General features: G+C 40.5%; 1 protein-coding gene across 1 annotated transcript; it reads right to left on the reverse strand.

Moving 5' to 3' along the window:
• Window positions 1-842: 842 nt before the first annotated feature.
• Window positions 843-13,570, reverse strand: LOC145459818 (cytochrome P450 4F4-like). The gene is made up of 5 exons (XM_080338348.1): window positions 12,918-13,570; window positions 12,632-12,864; window positions 12,014-12,208; window positions 4,595-4,987; window positions 843-1,186 (listed from the first exon to the last, which is right to left on the reverse strand). The coding sequence occupies exons 1-5, from the start codon at window positions 13,568-13,570 to the stop codon at window positions 843-845; spliced, it is 1,818 nt and encodes a 605-aa protein (XP_080194474.1).
• Window positions 13,571-20,665: the final 7,095 nt, after the last annotated feature.

The raw sequence follows: 20,665 nt of genomic DNA on the forward strand, positions 1-20,665 counted from the left end.
AGATGGTGAGGAGGAGCCTAGATAAACCATCAACACTTAGGAAGGAATTCTGTAGTCTTCTGTTGTGGGTCTGTCCTATAATTACACACACAGATAGACAATTCATCATGTTATAATTTAGTATCGAACATATTGATGGTGCTTGATGATTTATTGCGATTTCCACAAGTCTACGACTACAGCCATGAAATGATCATATCAATGTCATATCGATCACGAGTATAGTCATAGTGTCCTATATGGTGTCGACACAAGCAAATCTCACGGCTCAGTGAAATTGTATCACGTCACAATTTGCATTTGGCTACAGGCAATTTGACGGTCTATTTTGACCGGCTTGCCGAGCATTAAATTTGATAAAACGGGTATCAATCGAAAGCTGACTCTGCACTGATTACGAAAATATAAATTTTATTCTGCTCGCGGCCCTGGGACCCCCACAATCAGCCTCGAATTTTTCATTGTTATGGAGATTGGCATTGGGACGCAACAATGCTGACCGCTCTTTTTCTCTTGAGCTACTCTCTCGTTTCACCAGACAGCATTGTTGCGTCCCAATGCCAATCTCCATAACAATGAAAAATTTGAGGCTGATTGTGGGGGTCCCAGGGCCGCGAGCAGAATAAAATTTATATTTTCGTAATCAGTGCAGAGTCAGCTTTCGATTGATACCCGTTTTATCAAATTTAATGCTCGGCAAGCCGGTCAAAAATGACCGTCAAATTGCCTGTAGCCAAATGCAAATTGTGACGTGATACAATTTCACTGAGCCGTGAGATTTGCTTGTGTCGACACCATATAGGACACTATGGTATAGCCTTATACGTAATCTATATGTAGTTTCAATATATAATGAAGTTATAATATTCCACTAGTATATGGATCCCCGTCTTTGAGCGCAATATTACAGAATGCTTCATTTTCGGAGGAGGATAACTTGTATCAACGGTGAGCTTGAACTTCGTCAATGCAATCGCCAGCAGTTCTTTCATCTCGTTCATTGCGAAATTCTGTCCGATGCAATTCCTCGGGCCTGATGAGAACGGGACAAACGCATGAGGTGATCTCCCTTTCCTATTCTCCGGGTCAAATCGCTCAGGATCAAAAACTTCTGGATTCTTCCATAATTCAGGATGGCGGTGCAATGCAAAAATCCGTACAGTAGGCGAAAAAACGGAAAGTCCATCTTCGGTGTGTTAGTGCTTAAAAGTGCTTTTGCGCTGTCTGAATGATGCCCGGTTACTGATAATCTAAAAAGTCCAAACCATTCTTGATAGCAGTTTGAGTAGCTACTTGTTGACTGTATTGATCTCGTTCTTTATTTCCTGCTCGTCTTCAGAAAAATATGTTCCGTTTCCATCAAACCAGGGGCGATGTTCACAAGGAATATCTCGAACCACATCATTTCTTTGGCGGTGTAATACAACTTCTTCATAAATTTTACCAATCATACGAAGGAAAAACGCGAAATGTAAACCCACCCAGTGATGCAATGACTAAAAACATATACATATCTCCACCTGTAACATGTAAACTGGTATTATATAGCTTTTGCCTCTTTATGTTCATATAGTGTCAGTTCAGTAAATTTTGTAATTTATGAACTGAAAGTCGACGGGAGCATGCTGCATACCACCAGAAGACTATATTATCCTCTCGTACTATAAACATTCGCGCTATTGCTGTATATGCCATTAGTCGTTTAATGAACACTTTTATTGTTGAATGCGTCGATATGTTAGATTTGACAGGCTTCACAGCTTCCGTATCGCGATGTTATGCTACCTAACGCATATTTAATGTTCACACCACCGACTGCATGTGCTATTCAACAAATACAAGAAGTTTTTACTTCCCTCCATTATATTTTTGGATCGTCCGTAATATTGTAACTTGACTCCCTAATTGTTCAACAGGTACCAAAACTCTGTGGAGTAGGGGTTTGGAATGCTTACGTGCCATATAAGGATCTTTTAATGATATGACATGCCTCTATGATATATATGTAATTTTATAGTTAATTCGCATGTTAAATATTAGTCTTGCCGCCACTTTGTGGTAAATTTTGATTGCGGACGGAATCATCATTCGCATCGCATCGCACGCCTATATTGAAATCTTGTATTGCAGGATGCGTTGATTGTTTAATGATTGTTCAGAGAGCAAAGCCGACATGGCGACGCCGGTATAGGACAATTCATTTTTATCAAATTCAAATTGTCTTCCTGGTCATCGACCAGAAATGAACTCCCTTGGAAATGACGTACCCAATTACAAATGCAACCCGCAGACATAGCCATCCGCATTCAAGATTGCTGGATAGCTTGCTGCTACAACGTTATGTAAGAACCGAAGGATTTGCAAATTGGGTAACCTAGTAAAGTTAACCAAGTCAGTCATTCACTAATTGTACGTTTCACTGATCCTCCATTGTTACATCACAAATATATTGACTACAAACGAAATGATCACAGCTTACCTGGTCGTTAGTGGTAAGTAGATTAATCTGATAGCAACATATCTGCTTCTTAGACCAGTGGTTCTCAACCGCCGGTCCGCGACGACATTCCTGCCGGTCCGCCAGGTATATTACAATTTTATACTTTAATTTCAAGATGCAATGTCGAAGGCTTGTCCATTGATAAAGTAAATGAAACATCAAATTTGAAACTTTTTCCAACATTTTTCACTTTCCTTTCGCGCTTTGCACGATTTAGTGTCCCTAAATGTCTTGCTGATTAGGTGCCCTTCTCCGAGAAATACGCATGATTTATATGCATTTCGGCGTCAGCCATTACCGCGCCATGACGTACCAACACATAATGAAGTTTAGGTTAACATGGGACTCCGAACGGTGGGCCAAAAATTCGGCCGCGAGAAAACCGCTTCAGTCATGAATGATCGAAAATTTTCGCTATTGGCGCGATTAAGCTACGTGAACTCTCTGCCTACGCTGAGTAGAATCGATGTGCTCATGAGTACAGGTGAAAACATCCACCCAACTGTAGGGTCTGGGGGCGAAGCCTCCGGAATTTTGGCTTATCGACCTGTGGGGGCCCCAATACCAATGTTTTCGGGGGTGGGCTGACGAAGTGTTTTTTCGGTCCGGAATTGCGGATGGCGGGTATAGCTGCTGTAATGTGTTTTCTTGCGGCAAGCATTGCATACGTAGTTGCCAGAGTAGCCCGCGTCTGGTGGCAGTGGACAATGAGCAAGGTAGCTTGACAAGGTGCTTGGTTCGACTCCGATTCGTTTCTTCTCTCGATATTGTCAAAGAGAAGAATATTATTAGTGTTGGCGTGGTCGGTTAAATCCACGGCCTTCGGCGCGAAAGACTGTAAATGACTCTCGGCGGAAGCACGTTTATCTGAACAGGGCAATTTTACCTCGACTCGGCAGACTCACCACCATAAAAGCACATAGATGCAATCATGAATCTAATTAAATACGATCAAAACCCTCTAAATGTCACTCTCTAGCACCATATAATGCAAAAAACGGTTGCATACTTTACATTTTGGCTTCATTTCAATTTTGAAAGTTCACCGGTCCGCCAGACATTTTTTTAAATTTTACCGGTCCGCGAGGTGAAAAAGGTTGAGAACCACTGTCTTAGACGGCTCAGTTCTTACATTGCGCAGTGCTCACCTTTACGGACTCTCTCTCTTATGATTTCAATCGAACGAATACAGTTTATGACTTTATCTTAACACGGATGTGTAGATGCGGGTATAGTGTATTTTACCATATCAATTTATTTCAACTTCTCCACTCTCGAGGCTTCGTATTCGATCCTGTGTTTTGGCTGATAATAACAGACTATAGCGTTGGAGCTAGAGAAGCGGCCAACCTGTGGTCCGTGGGCCACATGTTGCCCGCAAAGTAATTTTCAAAATTAGTCATAGTATCAAAAAAAAAATAGGACACGGCTAACACGGATGAGATGGCGAGGAGGAGCCTAGATAAACATCCAACATTTAGGTAGGAATTCTGGAGTCGACCTCGGTCGGACTCGAGCCCGCAACCCATTGATGTTGCAGCTGTGGAATATACCACAACACTACGTTGTGAAGTTCTTTATCATAAGTTCGTTTAGGTAACTGAAGACAGACGAATGAACAGCAAAAATGACATATATTACACAGCTTATATCGAAAATGGCATTATATTTTCTCCGCCAACAAATGAACCCCTATTGCTGAGCGCGCAATATAATAAAAAGATCCAATCTCGTTTCCGGATAACGCGTGTCGACGGTGAACTTGAACTTCGTCAAGGCAATAGCCAGATAGTACTTTCATCTTGTTGATTGCGAAATTCTGTCGGACGCAATTCCTTGAACCTGAGAAGGGCCCATATGCATGGGGTGACCTCCATGCAATATTTTCTGGATCGAATCGCTCTGAATCAAAAACTGCTCGATTCCCCAATAATTGAGGATTGCGATGCAATGATAATAGCCGTACTGTTAGCCTCGTACCTCGTACTCACGTCATTTTCTGCACTTAAGTCGTTAGAGTCGAATCCACGAGGCAATACGTAGATTGACTTGCCATTCTTGTGACTCCAACAACGGGTGATAAAAGACGCACACTCTCTTTGAGGAACTTGGTGAGATGACTCAACTTGGGCAAATGGGACCAGTTCACGCGCTCTGCTCCACTCAATACACTGACTACTTCTTCCCGATACCTCTCCTGGCGGTCTGGGTATGGAGCTAGATTGTAAAATGCCCACGATATCCCTCTTGTCACGGTGTCATGCCCTTCGAATACAAATGTATCAAGCTCGTCACGAATCTCTTTGTGAGACAATCCCCTGCTCTCGTCGTCTTTCGCCATCAATAGTAGGGCTAGGCCTACGTCAAGGAAGTCGTATTCAGTCGGTGGTTTGTAATCGGGGAACAGATTTATTACACTGACTCTTTCGTGAATGGTTTTCTCATGAGCGATTTTCAGCTCTCTTTGGTATTGTCTTCTCGGCAGAGCTGAGAAAATATAGGAAGTCAGTGTGGTACGTGGAATGGATTAAGAACTCTGTCTACTATTGATCGAATAATAAGTTCCACGGGTTTCAAATAACTTTTCGCCGCACCAGTTTGACATCCCGACGTTTACGAGAACACGCATCGCAATAAATTGTCAAGCGTCGCTCTTCAAACATTTCAATGCTTCTGGATCTAAAACTTCCAATATCTGACATCCATCAATCCATCATATCCACCGCTTTGTGCAAGGAAAATATCTTTTTTAATATCCGAAATGAATTACGGGTGTTAGCAATCGCCTGTTCCGCCTCCACTTTTCTCCATTACTGCTTAGCAAGCCATCGCGAGTGTCACAAAATAACGTAGTTGTATAAGCAGCGGCTACGACGCCAATGGGTTGTGACTTCGAGTCCGACCCGGCTCCAAAATTCCTACCCAAGTGTTAGAGGTTTATCTTGGCCCCTCCTCGCCATACCATCCGTGTGAGCGGTGTCTTATAAAAACTCGGCGGCTTCGGAATAAGAGTAAAGAAAATTGGACTGGTGTAAAGACCATAGCAGTTGATAAACACCATGAATACCACAAACAAATAAAGCAACCCGTCGCCTATCCACGGACGCATAAACCGGAAGTCAGTCTTCGGTGTGTTAATGCTTAAAACTTCCTTTGCGCTGTTTGAATGAGGCACGGTTACAGATAATCGTAAATGTCCGAACCATCTTCGATAACAATTTTAGTACTTGTTGACTGTAGCGATCCCGTTCTATAATCCCTGCTCGTCTGCAGAAAAATATCTTCAGTTTCCATAAAAGCAGTGGCGATGTTCACACGGAATGTCACTGACTCCATCTCTTATTTTGCGATTTAATACAACATCTTCGGCAATTTTACTGGTAGTATGATGCAAAATCGCAAAAACTAGATCCCGTAATGCGATGACTAAAAACATATACAATTATACATATATCCGCCGGTAACTGTATAGACTTGTATTTGTGTTCTCTTTGCATTCATATACAGCAGCTCAGTAAATTTTATATAGCCGACTCGATGAAATATGAGTTCATGTGCATGCTACATACCATCAGAAAAGCAAGTATCTTCGCGTAAAGTAAACATTCGTGCCATACAAAGCATATTCTATTATATATATTATTGATTTTATGAAAAGTTTCACTGCTGAATACATCGTTATGTTATATTCGATAGTCGTCTCTGCTTCTGTACGGCGACTTCATGCTACTTAATACGTACTTATTGTTGACCGATCAAATGTTGCATTCAACAATCACAATACTTCTCATGCTCACCTTATATTTTCCAGTCCACCCGTAATATTGGAGCTTGCTTTCTAGTCAAAGAGTGTATCAAAACATGATCGTTAAGAATTATTTCCTGACCCTGCATTGAGGTCAGGTCTACCTGACTAGGGATAATACCACTACAGACTACATCATGGGGACGGTGCTGCACACCGTCCAGAACTAACATGATGAAAAGTAGATAGCAGCTCTATTGTGACTCTATCGAATAGCCTACCCTACCTATCGGCAATACCATTATTGGTGTCCTGTCATTTGTGCTCCTTTATCAGCGGTTGAAGCTGCTGGGGATTTTACGTCATATAGGCTATGCGTGTCTGCATGCCCCCTGAATATTTGCACAGTTCATATCCAAAATTCCAAAAAGATCCGATAAGCTCCTGACAATTCCGGGCAGCGCCCGATTTTGGAATCACTGGTTCGTGTACTTGAAATCGAATTTCAGTTGAAGAATGGAAACTACTATAGGGTTGCCATACGTCCGGAATTTCCCGGATATGTCCGGAATTTCACTGTTAAAACTGCGTCCCGGAGGAATTTCTAAAATAAGCCTCAATGTCCGGAATTTTGAAGGTTTGAAATAGGATCAAAATGCTTTCGTAAATCAACAGTAACGATATTATTCTTGGGCAGATTTATGCCACTTAAAATTTTTTATCGCACTGCGCGCGACTTAGTGTCGCAATCATGGATTTTGATGTGCGAACCACCACCCTCGCAAAACATGCAATCAAAAATTATTTAAAATAACCATCATTTACTGAAATAAGTCTTATTGTAATTGCAATTACAGGAAAACGGTGTATTACTAGAGTCGGGTAACGCCATTTAGATGCTTTAGTCAAAGATATTGGCTCTAAACCTGGGGGCCGTTTGTCTTTATTCTGGGGTTCGCGAAGATGTTGAACGTAATCAGTTTCCAAAATAGGCCGTGAGTAAGCCTGGGCAAATGTGCTGACCGTTTTTCAGTAATAATAAGCTTATGGAATTCTGAGCTGGGTCACAAAACATTTTCAAATTAGAAACGGAGTCGCGACGATGAATGGTTGAAACCCACAGGATCTGCACTTAGGTTCATAAATAGTCTTATCTTCGTGACATGACTTTACGATGTATAATTCCGTTCCCTGTATTTTCGAAGTCATCATCCTCCACCAGCTCCACCGCTAATTATGATCATGATCATGTATGGGCAGAGAAAGGATTAAAATATTATAGTAATACAGGGAAGAAGCAATATATTATAGACTGATTTCATTCACAAAATTTACGACCAGATGCATATAGAAACCAGATGTATATAGTGAGACCCCGGAATTTACATCGATTACCCTATGGTGAGCTCAAGATTAGTGTTTATGTGGACAGGAGGTGGCTGAAAAATGTTGGTTCGAGCCTGGCCACAAGACACAGCTGTTATGTTCTTGATCATGTTTGAACAATGACTTATACGACGAGGTTGCAATATAAAATCAGTATATTACCAACAGAATAACTTCAAGAGATGCTACACGATCCAGAGTGCAGTTAAACGAAAGACTCGTAGACAACAGAACACAGGGTATAAATCAGTGTTGGGATGACTCGAGTCATGACTTGACTCGAGTCATGACTTGACTCGAGTCACTTTTTCGTATGACTTGACTTGACTCGAGTCCCTTTGCTAAAATGACTTGACTTGACTTGACTCGGCGTATCAGAAATGTGGATTGACTCGTGACTCGGAGCAAAATTCACGAGTCAATTTCAAGTCATCAAGTAATCGGTGTCGATAAAATTAACTGTATCTTGCATATGTTCGGATTGTTCGCGCAATGCTGGTGTGACCCGTGAGAGCGACCAGTCATTCAATGATCGTGCGTTGTACGGAGTCTCCATTGTTTTCTCACAAATATATTGATCGCAAACGAAGTTATCGAAGCTTACAGCCTACGTTGTCGTAAACTATAGTATAGTTCAGTGTTGGGATGACTCGAGTCAGACTCGAGTCACCTTTTTCATATGACTTGACTTGACTCGAGTCACTTTGCAAAAATGACTTGACTTGACTTGACTCGACGCTTCAGAAATGCGGATTGACTCGTGACTCGGAGCAAAATTTTTCGAGTCAATTTCAAGTCATCAAGCAATCGCTGTCGATAAAAATCGCTGTATCTTGCTTATGGTCGGATTGTTCGCGAAACGCTGGTGTAAACCGTGCGTTTTATTGGGCCTCCGTTGTTTTCTAAAAAATATATTGACCGCAAACGAAGTGATCGAAGCTTACAGCCTACGCTGTCGTAAACTAGTATAGTAATGTAATTGTACAGCAAAAATTCTATTTCTGTTCTCTGTTCATACCTCAACCAAACCTCTTGTCTTTGGGAAATTGAATTCGAATATAGTTTATATAGTCATCAACCATTAGCGCAGGCTCGAATTGTATCATATCAATTTGTAAATGGGTAATGTATTGCATCTTATCAATTCGTTTCTCTATTCTCTGTATTAGCTGGTAACTATAAACTGATGCTATGTATAATTACTTACGTAGATTAGCATTTCTACGTATATGTGAGCGATACAACGCTTTCTTGCGTATATTTCACTTTATTTTCGTTCATCGGTTCAGAATCTATGACAGCTAGCAAAATGCCATGACGTAAGCATTGCCTCATACTTTCAAAAGACAGCTTGACTTGAATTGTGACTTGACTCGTGACTTGACTTGACTTGACTCGACTTGACTCGAGTCACCTTCGAAAATCGATTGACTTGACTTGACTCGAGTCAAAATGTGCATTGACTCGAAATGACTCCTGACTCGAAGGTAGTGACTTGATCCCAACACTGGTATAGTTAAGTAATTTAATAGCAAAATGTCTATTTTTGTTGTGTTCTCAACTTAACCAAACCACTCGTTTCATTGAAATTGAATTCGAAAATAGTTTATATAGTCCTCAACCATTGGAGCAGGCTCGAATTGTATCATATCAATTTGCAAAAGGGTCATGTATTGCATCTTATCAATTCGTTTCTCTATATTCTCTATTTTGGCTGGTAACTATAAACTGAGGCTGTGCATTACTTACGTAGTTTATTAGTTCTACTTCTATGTGAGCGATACAGCGCCTTAATTGCGTGTATATTTAACTCTATATCCCTTCATCGGTTCAAATTTAAAGACCACTCAATCTGTATTTCAGACAGCTGGCAAAGTACAATGACGTAATCACGCCTCATACCTCGAAAAGACAATTTGACTTGAATTGTGACTTGACTTGTGACTTGACTTGACTTGACTTGACTCGACTTGACTCGAGTCACCTCCAAAAATCGACTGACTTGACTTGACTCGAGTCACCTTCGAAAATCGATTGACTTGACTTGACTCGAGTCAAAATGTGCAATGACTCGAAATGACTCGTGACTCGAAGGTAGTGACTTGATTCCAACACTGGTATAAATACGAAGAACGACACACGAGGAAGTAATGATTGGCGGTAATTACTAATCCTAGACAAATTAGAGACTATAAACGATACCAACGTAAAATGCACGAACATAACAACAACCACGTAAATGCACCGACTTAACGTTATAGCGGCTCCTGATCCGGATCGTGACCACCAATGGTCGATAGGCAGAGCTTTGGTAGTGTGCCGTCATATTGATAGACAATGTGTCATACCTCATTTTAAAATCCGCTAGTGGGCGCAAAAGAGTGTCCGGAGTTTGCTACGCAAAAATATGGTAACCCTAAACTACTAGAACAGTGCGACTCCTATAACCAATGTAGAACTTCAGCAATACCTATAACGCTTGCTTCGCCGACTGCAACACATTAATGAATTCACTGATTCACCCGCTTTACTCAAGAAGCATCCAAGACAGTGCCACGTATAAGGTTGCATTTAAAACAAAAATCAATTTAAAAGAAACATGTTTAAAACAAATCCCTTGTTTAAAACATGTTTTTTAAGCCATGACGTCACGAATATTCAATTGTGACATCTTATTGGATTGACACTGACAATTGATAATATAGGGTAAATAATGCTCCTTTGACGAACTATCTACGTATTATAGCTGTTGAACCGGCTATTTTGAGGGTTCCAACCATCCCATATCGTATACGTCGGATATATCGGGTGGTAATTATCAGCAGGGCATACAACATGTCTTTGGAACGTATTTACACAATTATGGCATAATTTTACAACCTGAAAAAAACATATTTTTTAAGGTTATTGTTTAAAACACTCTTTAAAACATGTTTTAATCAAAGTGTTTTAAACAACCATTTGTTTTAAATGCAACCCTAGCCACGTATCTTATTATTTGTACATTGTACAGTCATATCACAATTTGGAACAACCTGACCCCTGAGGAAAATGTAGAGATTAAAGTAAACTTTTAATTTCAGTAGTATAGTGAAATTGTTATTCTTATGCAATACGTGAAGATGTGAGATTTCGAAATTGTGGTAGATGAGGAATTGGCAACTTTGCTGACGATAGAGAGAATGAAACTGAAGAATCGAAATTACAGAAGTTACGCTATCCTTTTCGACTACAAGTGTAAATTAGTTCAGTGTTTCATTCAAGGTTTCCCTGAAGAATATCTACACCTTCCAATTAAGTGATCTTTGGGATCATGTCGAATCGGGTGTTTCTCGGAATCTCATGTTTTTTTTGCTGGCCATGCCTTGTACCGCCAATGACTACCGACGTACCGCCGATACAATGTGTATCTTGCATCGCGAAGTTTTCTCACATTCCATTTTGAGCTCGGCGTATTTTTATTTGTTTTCCGCTTTCTTTATGTGCACGATTTGGTCAGTTTGGGACGGCAAGTTCAATGAATATTCATTCCTTTTGATTTTTTAGTTTCAATATTTTCATATCTGGGTGGTTACTCCTGATTTCGCGATCAGGTATGACTGGTACATTGCACAGGATTTTTACTTCGTCGTTTTCTGTTACTGGTGCTGGTCTGCAATTATTATCATTGTTATTTGAGGTGAGCTGGGAGTGGCGTTTGTCCCCGTATACGGCCGTGTAAACCACGGACCATAATCTTTTTTCCAGTATTTGCTTTCTATGACGTCGACCAGTGACGATAATTAATGGAACATGAAATGATGAACTCGGCGGCCGGAGTAGAGCATAAGAAGGCCTACATGAATTAATGCAATCGGAATTTTAAGTTTCACGCATGCATCGGTATGAAACGAACGGAATAAGTCGGATTTTCTGTACCAGTATTGTATGACTATCGATCGCTTCACAGAGAGAAAATAATCTCAACCACTCTGGAATGGGTGTGCCGCTAGTCTGCAATGTCCGGTTTGTAGACGAGAAACAAAAACGCTATTTGGATAGCTTCTGACATCGCTGCCGTCTGGAAGGTCGGAATATGCCGTAGTGGGATCCTCTCTACTCGTCAGCACTGAACTTCACAAGCCAGTGGTATCTGCTGAGCTGGTGAATGAGAGTAATGGTAAGACTATTCAAAGCAAAGGCTCAAAAACTTAACGATGACGTATCCGGCCAAAAAAACGATCCACAATGTACGATTATAACTAATCGGAAATTGAATGTATCCATGATGTTTCGGGCGCGACCCACAGACTGTGAAGTGCTGCATTAGATCACACAGATGACGGATATATTCTTTAAGACAAACTTATCAATTATAATGACATATATTGCACAGCTATTACCGATAATGACGTTATATTTCCTCCACCAGCAAATGAATCCCTGTTGTTGAGCGCAATATAACAGCAGAATCCAGTCGTAGTTCCGGTCTTCCGGATAGCTCGTGTCCACGGTGAACTTGAACTTTGTCAATGCAATCGCCAATAATACTTTCATCTCGTTCATTGCGAAATTCTGCCCAATGCAATTCCTTGGGCCTGACGAGAAAGGAACATATGCATGAGGTGACCTCCCACTCATGTTTCGGGATCAAATCGCTCGGGATCAAATACTTCTGGATTCTTCATAATTGAGGATTGCGGTGCAGTGCGAATAGCCGTACCGTTGGGGTCGTGCTGTTCGGAATGACATTTGAACTATCCAATTCATTTTCTGAAGCGAGTTCGTTCGAGCAGAATCCACGAGGCAATATTGTAGATTGCTTTGTTGTCCTGCTCACTCCCATAACAGGTGAGAACAGACGCATACTTTCTTTAGTGAACTTCGTGAGATGACAGAACTTCGGCAAATGAGACCAGTCCACGCGCTCTGCTCCACCAATACACGGACTACTTCATCACGACACTTCTCCTGGTGGTCTGGGTATAAAGCTAGATTGTAAAATGCCCACGATATCCCACTTGTCACAGTATCATGCCCTTCGAATACAAATGTATCAAGCTCGTCTCGTATCTCTTTGTGAGACAATCCCCTGCTCTCCTCGTCTTTCGCCATCACTACGTCAAGGAAGTCGTATTCAGTCGGTAGTTTGTGATCGGAGTTGAGATTTATTTCACTGATTCTTTCGCGAATGGCTTTTTCGGTAAAATCGTGAGCAATTTTCAGCTCTCTTTGGTACTGTTTTCCGGCAGAGCTGAGGAAATATAGGAAATCAGAGTGGTGGAATGGATTGCGAAGTCTGTCTGCTATCGATCTGGTGAGTATTGCACGGCTTTCAAATATCTTTTCGCCTCACCGGTTTGACGTCCCGACGTTTTCGAGAACAGGCATCGCAATAAATTATCAAGCGTCGCTGAACTGACTTCTTCAAACATTTCAATGCTTCTGGATCCGGAGCTTCCCATATCTGACTTCCATCTATGCATCATATCCATCGCTACATCGTTTGTACAAGGCACATATCTTTTTAAATATTCGAATTGAAATACAGGTGTTAGTAACCGCCGGTTACGCTTCCACTTTTCTCCGTTACTGCTTAGCAAGCCATCGCCTATCCACGGTCGAAAAAACTGAAAGTCAGCCTTCGATGTGTTCGTGCTTAGAAGTGCCTTCGCGCTGTCGGAATGATACCCGGCTACAGATAATCTAAGAGGTCCGAACCATCTTTGATAACATGTTGTGTATTTGTTGACTGTCGCGATCTCGTTCTTTAATCCCTGCTCATCTGCAGAAAAATATCTTCCGTTTCCATAAAACCAGTGACGATGTTCACAGGGAACATCTCGAACCGCATCTTTTCTTTTGCGGTGCAACACAACTTTTTCGGTAATTTTACTCAAAATACGATGCAAAATCGTGAAAACTAAACCCAGTGATGCAATAACAAAAAACATAGACATATCGGGCAAGCAGATTGTAAACTGGTATTCCAGCTTATGTGTATACATATGTGCCCAATGCAATATGTACTGTCAGTTCAGTAAATTGTATCATTTACAGATATGGGTCGACATTAGCATGCTCGATACCATAAAAAGTAATGTATTTCCGTAAAGTATACATTTGCGTTTGAAGTATATTCCATTAGTCGTTTTATTGACTGTTTTATTGCTGAGTGCATCGATATATGTTAGATTTGCCAAGTTTTACTGTTTTGATATACTGTATCATGCCCACCGCTGCGTATTTATTGCTTGCATTGACCATCTAGTCTAGACACAAGCAGGTACAAAGCCATCACAAGACGTAACAAAATCAGATAAAATCATTTTGACTGACCTTTTAAAAATCTTGGAATAATTGGTGGGCTCTGATTCCGAAATGTTATTATTCGGGCGATTTTTTACCTAAAACGGAAGATTTTGACATAAAGAAATCGCAATTTTGACATTTTGTGACCTTAAAAAACTTAATTTGACCGAATTCCCACATAATGTTAGGATTATACTACTTACCTTCATTTCTGTTTGGAACTGTCTGCCCTTACGAGGGCTTGAAAAAACTTTTTTGACTTCAAAACTGACAAATTTTTACATGAAAAAACTCTATTTTAACTAAATCTGGACCTATGAAGAATTCCGGTATAGTTGCATCACGCCTTATCGTAGAAATAATTAAAACTTGTTGGAGTACAACGAAAGACACTTTTCTACATTCTCGGGTAGAAAGTGTCCGTCATCAGTAAGTAGCTTGCCAAGAATGGAGAAAGAGCGTTCTCAGCAGCAGCGATTGTTGGCTGGCAACATTGAAGTTGTGCGTACACTGCTGGTGATGCACCGTGTTGCTTCATTTCGACGATGTTGTCTACATCACAATTTTTCATCGTGCGCTTCTTGATCTAAGAACCAATGTCCACGCAGTCTTGCTTCAGTGAGGATATTGCGGTACGTTGAGCATAACACCATATCAACCTCTTTGTTTCATTTGACTGTCTATGATTCACAATGAGCAGACAATGGGTTGTCTACAACGATAGGCCTACAGAGAACATACTCCAACAAATTTCAAACGAAATGCAGGTTGCAAAAAATTTTTGACTTTGTAAATAATTTTGACAATTTTTTGACCCAACGCTACAATAATGACAACATTTTGACTTATTCCGGCATGTCAAAAAAATCTCTCCAGTCATTATATTCCGTTATCATTAATAATTAGCCATCTGTGGGGCAGAGGTGGGGTGACTAATACGCACGACATAATGAATAGCGAAAATTCCAGTTATAGTATTATCATATCCCTTATAAAGGCTAGAGCAGCGGTTCTCAACCGATGGTCCGCGAAGCATTTTCAGGGGGTCCGCGAAGCCTCAAAATAGTTGATAACCTAATTTGTATTTTTTTAATTAGGAAAATCACGAGACAGTTTCGCTTTATTACTAGTAAAACTCCAGAGCTCACATCAACAGAACGGCCGTCTGAGATGAAATATCCTACTCTGCAGACTCATTTTCATTCCTAAATTGCCAATTGATACAAACATTTTGCTGATTAGAGATGGTTTGTTGAGGATTGTGGAAAATACAAAAATTTGGATGAGTAAGGTCAGTCACAGTGACTTCGAAATGTTTACAAAAATCCATTTTCTCCTGTGATATACATAACCATTTTTTCATAATAACTTCAAGATAAGCTGCTGGATAGAAATGACCAGGCTTGACGTTATATGTTCATTGAAAAATTTGTTTGTCAATTTGGTGCCATGTTGCGATCATACCCAAATGTGTCGTCGGAAGCGTTACGCTTTATTATTACATTCGCCACCGCCTATATTTGTGAAAATGGGTTTTCGGCACTCGTTCATATCAAATCAAAGACGCGGATTTTCAAGACACGACCACGTATTTCAACAAATACTGTTAAAGAATTCGCTTTCAAATAATAGAACCCAATTTCTACATGAATTGTATGATCTTATTTTCAAGAAAAGTCATTTTGTAGCTGTTTATCACTATGCCTACAGTTATCATTTGCACAAAACCGATGACGATTGCACGATAATTGAGCTAAATTTGAGCTAAAACTTCGTGGGGGTCCGCGGGGGTCTGTGAAGGTCCAAAAGGGGTCCGCGATAACAAAAAGGTTGAGAACCACTGGGCTAGAGGGTATTATGCCAGCATTGTTGAGCTGTGGGTTCAGGTCTGCCATACATAGATTTGAAGAACTAAATGAAGTATAAAGTTCAGTTAACTGATATATCAGTGGTTCTCAACCGGGGGTCCCCGAAGCATTTTCAGGGGGTCCGCGAAGCCTCAAAATAGTTGATAACCGAATTTGGATTTTTTTTTCGGAAAATCACGAAGCACAGTTCCGCTTCATTACTAGTAAAACTCCAGAGCTCACATCAACAGTATGGTCGTCTGAGATGAAATATCCTACTGTGCAGGCAGACTCATTTTAATTACTAAATTGCCAATAGCGTAATGATACAAACTTTTTGCTGTTTAAAGATGTTTTGCAGGGGATTGTGGAAAAAAGTTGGATGAGTAAGGTCAATCACGGTGACTTCGAAATATTTACAAAAATCCAATTTCTCCGGTGATATACGTAACCATTTTTCCATGATAACTTCAAGATAAGTTGCTAGATAGAAATGACCAGGCTTTACGTTATATGTGCATTAAAAAAATCTTTGTCAATTTTGGTCCCATATTTGTTGCGATCATACCCAAATGTGTCGTCGGAAGCGTTACGCGGTATTATTACATTCGCCACAACCTACATTTGTGGAAATGGATTTTCGGCACTGGTTCATATCAAATCAAAGGCGCGGATTTTTAAGACACTGTTGTTTGTTTGTTTTTATTGAACAATTTTTGGCACTTATCACCGGTAAGGTCATTTGCGCCCGATCATGAATATTTTTCTTTGCTTGGTCTTTTGCTTGTGGTACGATTTTTGCGGACGACTTCCAATCCCACTCCAGGTATTTCACTCTCTCTCGCACTCGCACGCGTCCTTGTAAGAGTCTGTAGTAGCCGATTTTCGTAAGCTCGACTTTACTTCATCTGGGCTTTTCGTACGACACTGCATTTGCGTATTTCAAGAAATGCAGTTGCAGAATTCGCTTTGAAATATTAAAAGTTAACACAATTTTTATATACATAGTATGATATTACTTTCAAGAAAAGTCATTTTGTTGCTATTTATCACTAAGCCTACGGTTATCATTTGCACAAGACAAAAGACCATTGCACGATATTTTAGCTAAAACTTCGTGGGGGTCCGCGGGGGTCCGTGACGGTCCGGAAAGGATCCGCGAAAACAGAAAGGTTGAGAACCACTGCCATATATGATTTGATGCTGTGGTGATCTAGGTCCGAATAGCTGTTTTGGCGAGCATCACAAAACTCTAATTGCAAGTTATTTCGTCCTCCAGTAAGGGTTTAATAAACTAGTAGATGTTATAAAGTTTCTCTTTGTAGAGTGATAACTAGGGCAAGTATTGGTTGTACTTAAATCGTGGGAAAGCTGGACTTAAATTTAATAAAAGTTGCAGTAAAAAGTTGCATTTATAATTCTTTTAAATATATTAGGGTATGAGATACTAGGGAAGTTTAAGATTTGCAGGGTATCTGCTTGCTTCGTTTCTTTCTCCGTTATAATCGATGTTGAATGCATTTTTTTATGTTCTTTTGATTTGAAACCAACATGACACCATTTCCCTGTCAGTTCCTGAAGACTTGTCATATTTGGTACTTTCCCATTTCTCGACGCGAGACCGCCGAAAATTAAATGTTTTGCCGGTATGCAGCAAGAAATTAACGCAATGCGGGAATAACTTTCCGAAAAAAGTCAAACAGCAAAGAGATAACCCATAGAACAAGTCCCAATACCCCACCCCAAAGCCACTAGGTTTGCAAACTTGACCCAAGGCATTGCAGCAAAAGTCCGTGTTAGCGACTTTACCAAAATCAAAAGCCTGAAAAGGTGACCCAGAGAAAATGTAATTACCAGCGGTCTCGCCTGGCAGTTCATCAAAGGGGAAAGGACCTCAAATTGTAACGTTAGTGTATCAATCAAGCGATATATAGTTGAGGCACAGTCATGCTAAGGTTACCATACGTCCTCTTTTTGACTTTCTTGAAAGCGTCCTCGGAGGACGCGCAAATGTCCTCTTTTTTGAGATTTTGTCCTCTTTTTGAGAATTAGGTTAATATAGGTCAAGATTCGACTGACATTCATTAAATCAGCACTGAAGTAACGCTCACGTGACTATTTCGAGAGCTGAGCCGGAGAGTTGACTTTTTTTTAGTCAACCGACCACGAAGTGCAAAAAATTTACCATTTTTTCAGGATTTCCCTCCGGTATTGCAAGTCTGACAATTTTGAAAAAGTGTCCTCTTTTCAGATTTCAAAAATATGGTAACCCTGTGTCAGGCTTGGCTGTGCCGCTGTGGTATTTCAACTTCTAGCTTGCTAACCATTGCGTCATAGCTAACATTAAGATGAAGCTAATCCATCACATAGCTCTTTGTTGAGCAAATCAAAGAGAGCACAATACTAGAAATAGTTTTACAGCATGTTCTTTGAATCACACCTTTACATTTCGAGCAATAGTTGATAAAAGTTGCCTGAAAAAGTAGTAAAAGTTGCAAAATGTTGCAATGTAAGACTTCTTCTAACAGTTTAAAACACCACACTGCATTCATTCTGCGTATTTAGGAAGATCCCGGAACTGTAAAAAAAGTTGCAAAAGTTGCAAAAACTTGCCCCTGTGTTGACTTGTCATTATGTAATCGAATCAACTCTTCTTTTCGACATAGAAGTCGCACATGGCAACAGTCAATACAAAATTCATCAGATTTATTTCACTATGTTTGTCGAAATTTCGCAGGTGTAAAGCAGGGGCGTCGAACATACGGCCCGCGGGCCGCATCCAGCCTATACCAGTCGATTTCATCTGGCCCGCGAAGCAATCCTGATTAGATTGAACATTTTTTATACTAACCAGCATATTTGTAAGAAATGTTGCGATTTTTGCAAGAAATACCTTCATTATAAATATTCCTCAAAGACAGCTACTGTCGGGCTTGTTCATAGGCCACTATATACCCACCAGACTACGGCGTTGTGGTTTCCGCTCTCTCTCTAATTCGAGAAGGCAAAAAGTACACACCGAGTTCAGAGTTTTATGGAAAAATGGACAAAAAGTACCTATTCCCAGAAGCGAAAACGCCATTGCGCAACCGTTATATGCAGTTTACATGGAAAATATATAAGTTACACAAATATATAATTCAAATATATATAATCACATCTGCTTACGCCCGATTGCGACTACAGCAAAGGGAGCATAGAAATATGCCAACTTATATCACCGTTAGTACAACTGTTTTATCGGTTCATCTTAATTGTATTCAACCGGACAATCATCGTATTTTTGCCAATTCCATTGTTCGCTTATAAAGGGGTTGCGACTTGCTTGAATGAAACCTTATATCAGTGGTTCCCAACCAGGGAGGAATTCCCCCCTTAGGGGGAATTTTGCGATTTTTAGGGAGGAATTCCACTTTAGAATTGTAACGAATTTCCCAAATTGTTCATGTCCGAACCACTGGCGTAGCAGCATGTGCTGCCGCTCCTGGCTCTCTTGAAAATGCCGCCCCCTAGGTAGACCTCATCAAATTTCGACATAGATTGATGTTCAAGTAATCTTGTCAATAGGAATAATTACAAATAATATGCCGCTTCTCAGCTTCACCGTCTCGACGTTAATGACGCCAAAAATAATAAAAACAAGAAATAGCGAACGAATGTATTGTACAAGTAGAAAATCAATGGCCGCCTCAAAGCAAAAGCAGCGATAATATCCTCAAATTCAAGTTTTTGAACATAGTCTCTTTCTATAGACAGAATGGATGGAGCTGATAGCCGATCATTATTCATGAATCATGATAGAACTAAATATATAAGACTTAATCAGTTTGAGCTTTGAGAAGCTCCTCACACAGCTCGCAGTTGAAACACCAATGTCCAGATAAAGTTTCAGACACGAGCATAAATACGGTGTCGAATCAAGTAGCTTTGCATTAAACAACCACTGTAAAACATCAGACGTTGTTGCACTACGATCAAACGTGGTTTCACTGCTCCGCACCAGCCTCTTAACCCTTTTAAAATCTCAAGTTGAACAACTTCATATGATTATAACTTAATTTGTGTTCGTCCTAGAGCAGTGGTTCGCAACTTTTTTTTAGACACGCCCCTCTTTAGGATAGTGAAAAATTCCGCGCCCTCGTATCGTCATATTACAAGATCCAACAGGGATGCTAGCAACCCTAACAGATTGTTTGATGGCATGGAAGGTTCTGACTGTTGATGAGAGAATTCAAAAATAAGAAACTGGGTCTATATATAGAGAAACACGCGCGAATTGGAGGTAAATCGCGCATAGCGCGAAAAAAATTCATTTGACCGGTTCTTCGCGCCCCCGCTTAAGATGCTTTCACGCCCCCCCCCCCCAACCAACGGGGGCGCGCCCCCCAGGTTCAGAACCCCTGTCCTAGAGGCCTCATATTGGTTTGTACGAAAAGCTAGCAATCTTCTGCTTTATATGATCCCTAATTCGAGGTATACGGCATGACAATTTTCGCAGCTAACACCAAAAAGTCCACCTCGTCGCCATAAGTGCTTCTAAAAGCGCTGGTGAATAAATTGTGACTTTCGCTTTGCAGCAGCGCGTGGGAATTCAAAAATCCAAATATATCATTTAAGTGGTGAATGCCGGTAAACCTAGTTTCAGCTTCAAGTTTAAATCTGTCCTATGCTTGAAACATGCATCGTCTAAATTCTTCAACAACACTGAGGCCAGCATCTTCTGTTTGTTCGCCAGACATTCTCCTTTTTCTGCGAACTCTCCGAACAATCGGCCGTGACGGCTATTTCGGAGTGATTCCATCGCCATGTTAACATATTAATTCGTGTTTTCGGAATCAGCGCGACACTAGCTTTCGATTGAGACCTGTTTGATTAAATTTCAGCTGACGGGACGCC

The sequence above is a fragment of the Botryllus schlosseri genome, chromosome 2, assembly GCF_051294905.1.
Source record: "Botryllus schlosseri isolate E-star chromosome 2, Bs_hap1, whole genome shotgun sequence".
Taxonomy (NCBI): Eukaryota; Metazoa; Chordata; class Ascidiacea; order Stolidobranchia; family Styelidae; genus Botryllus; species Botryllus schlosseri.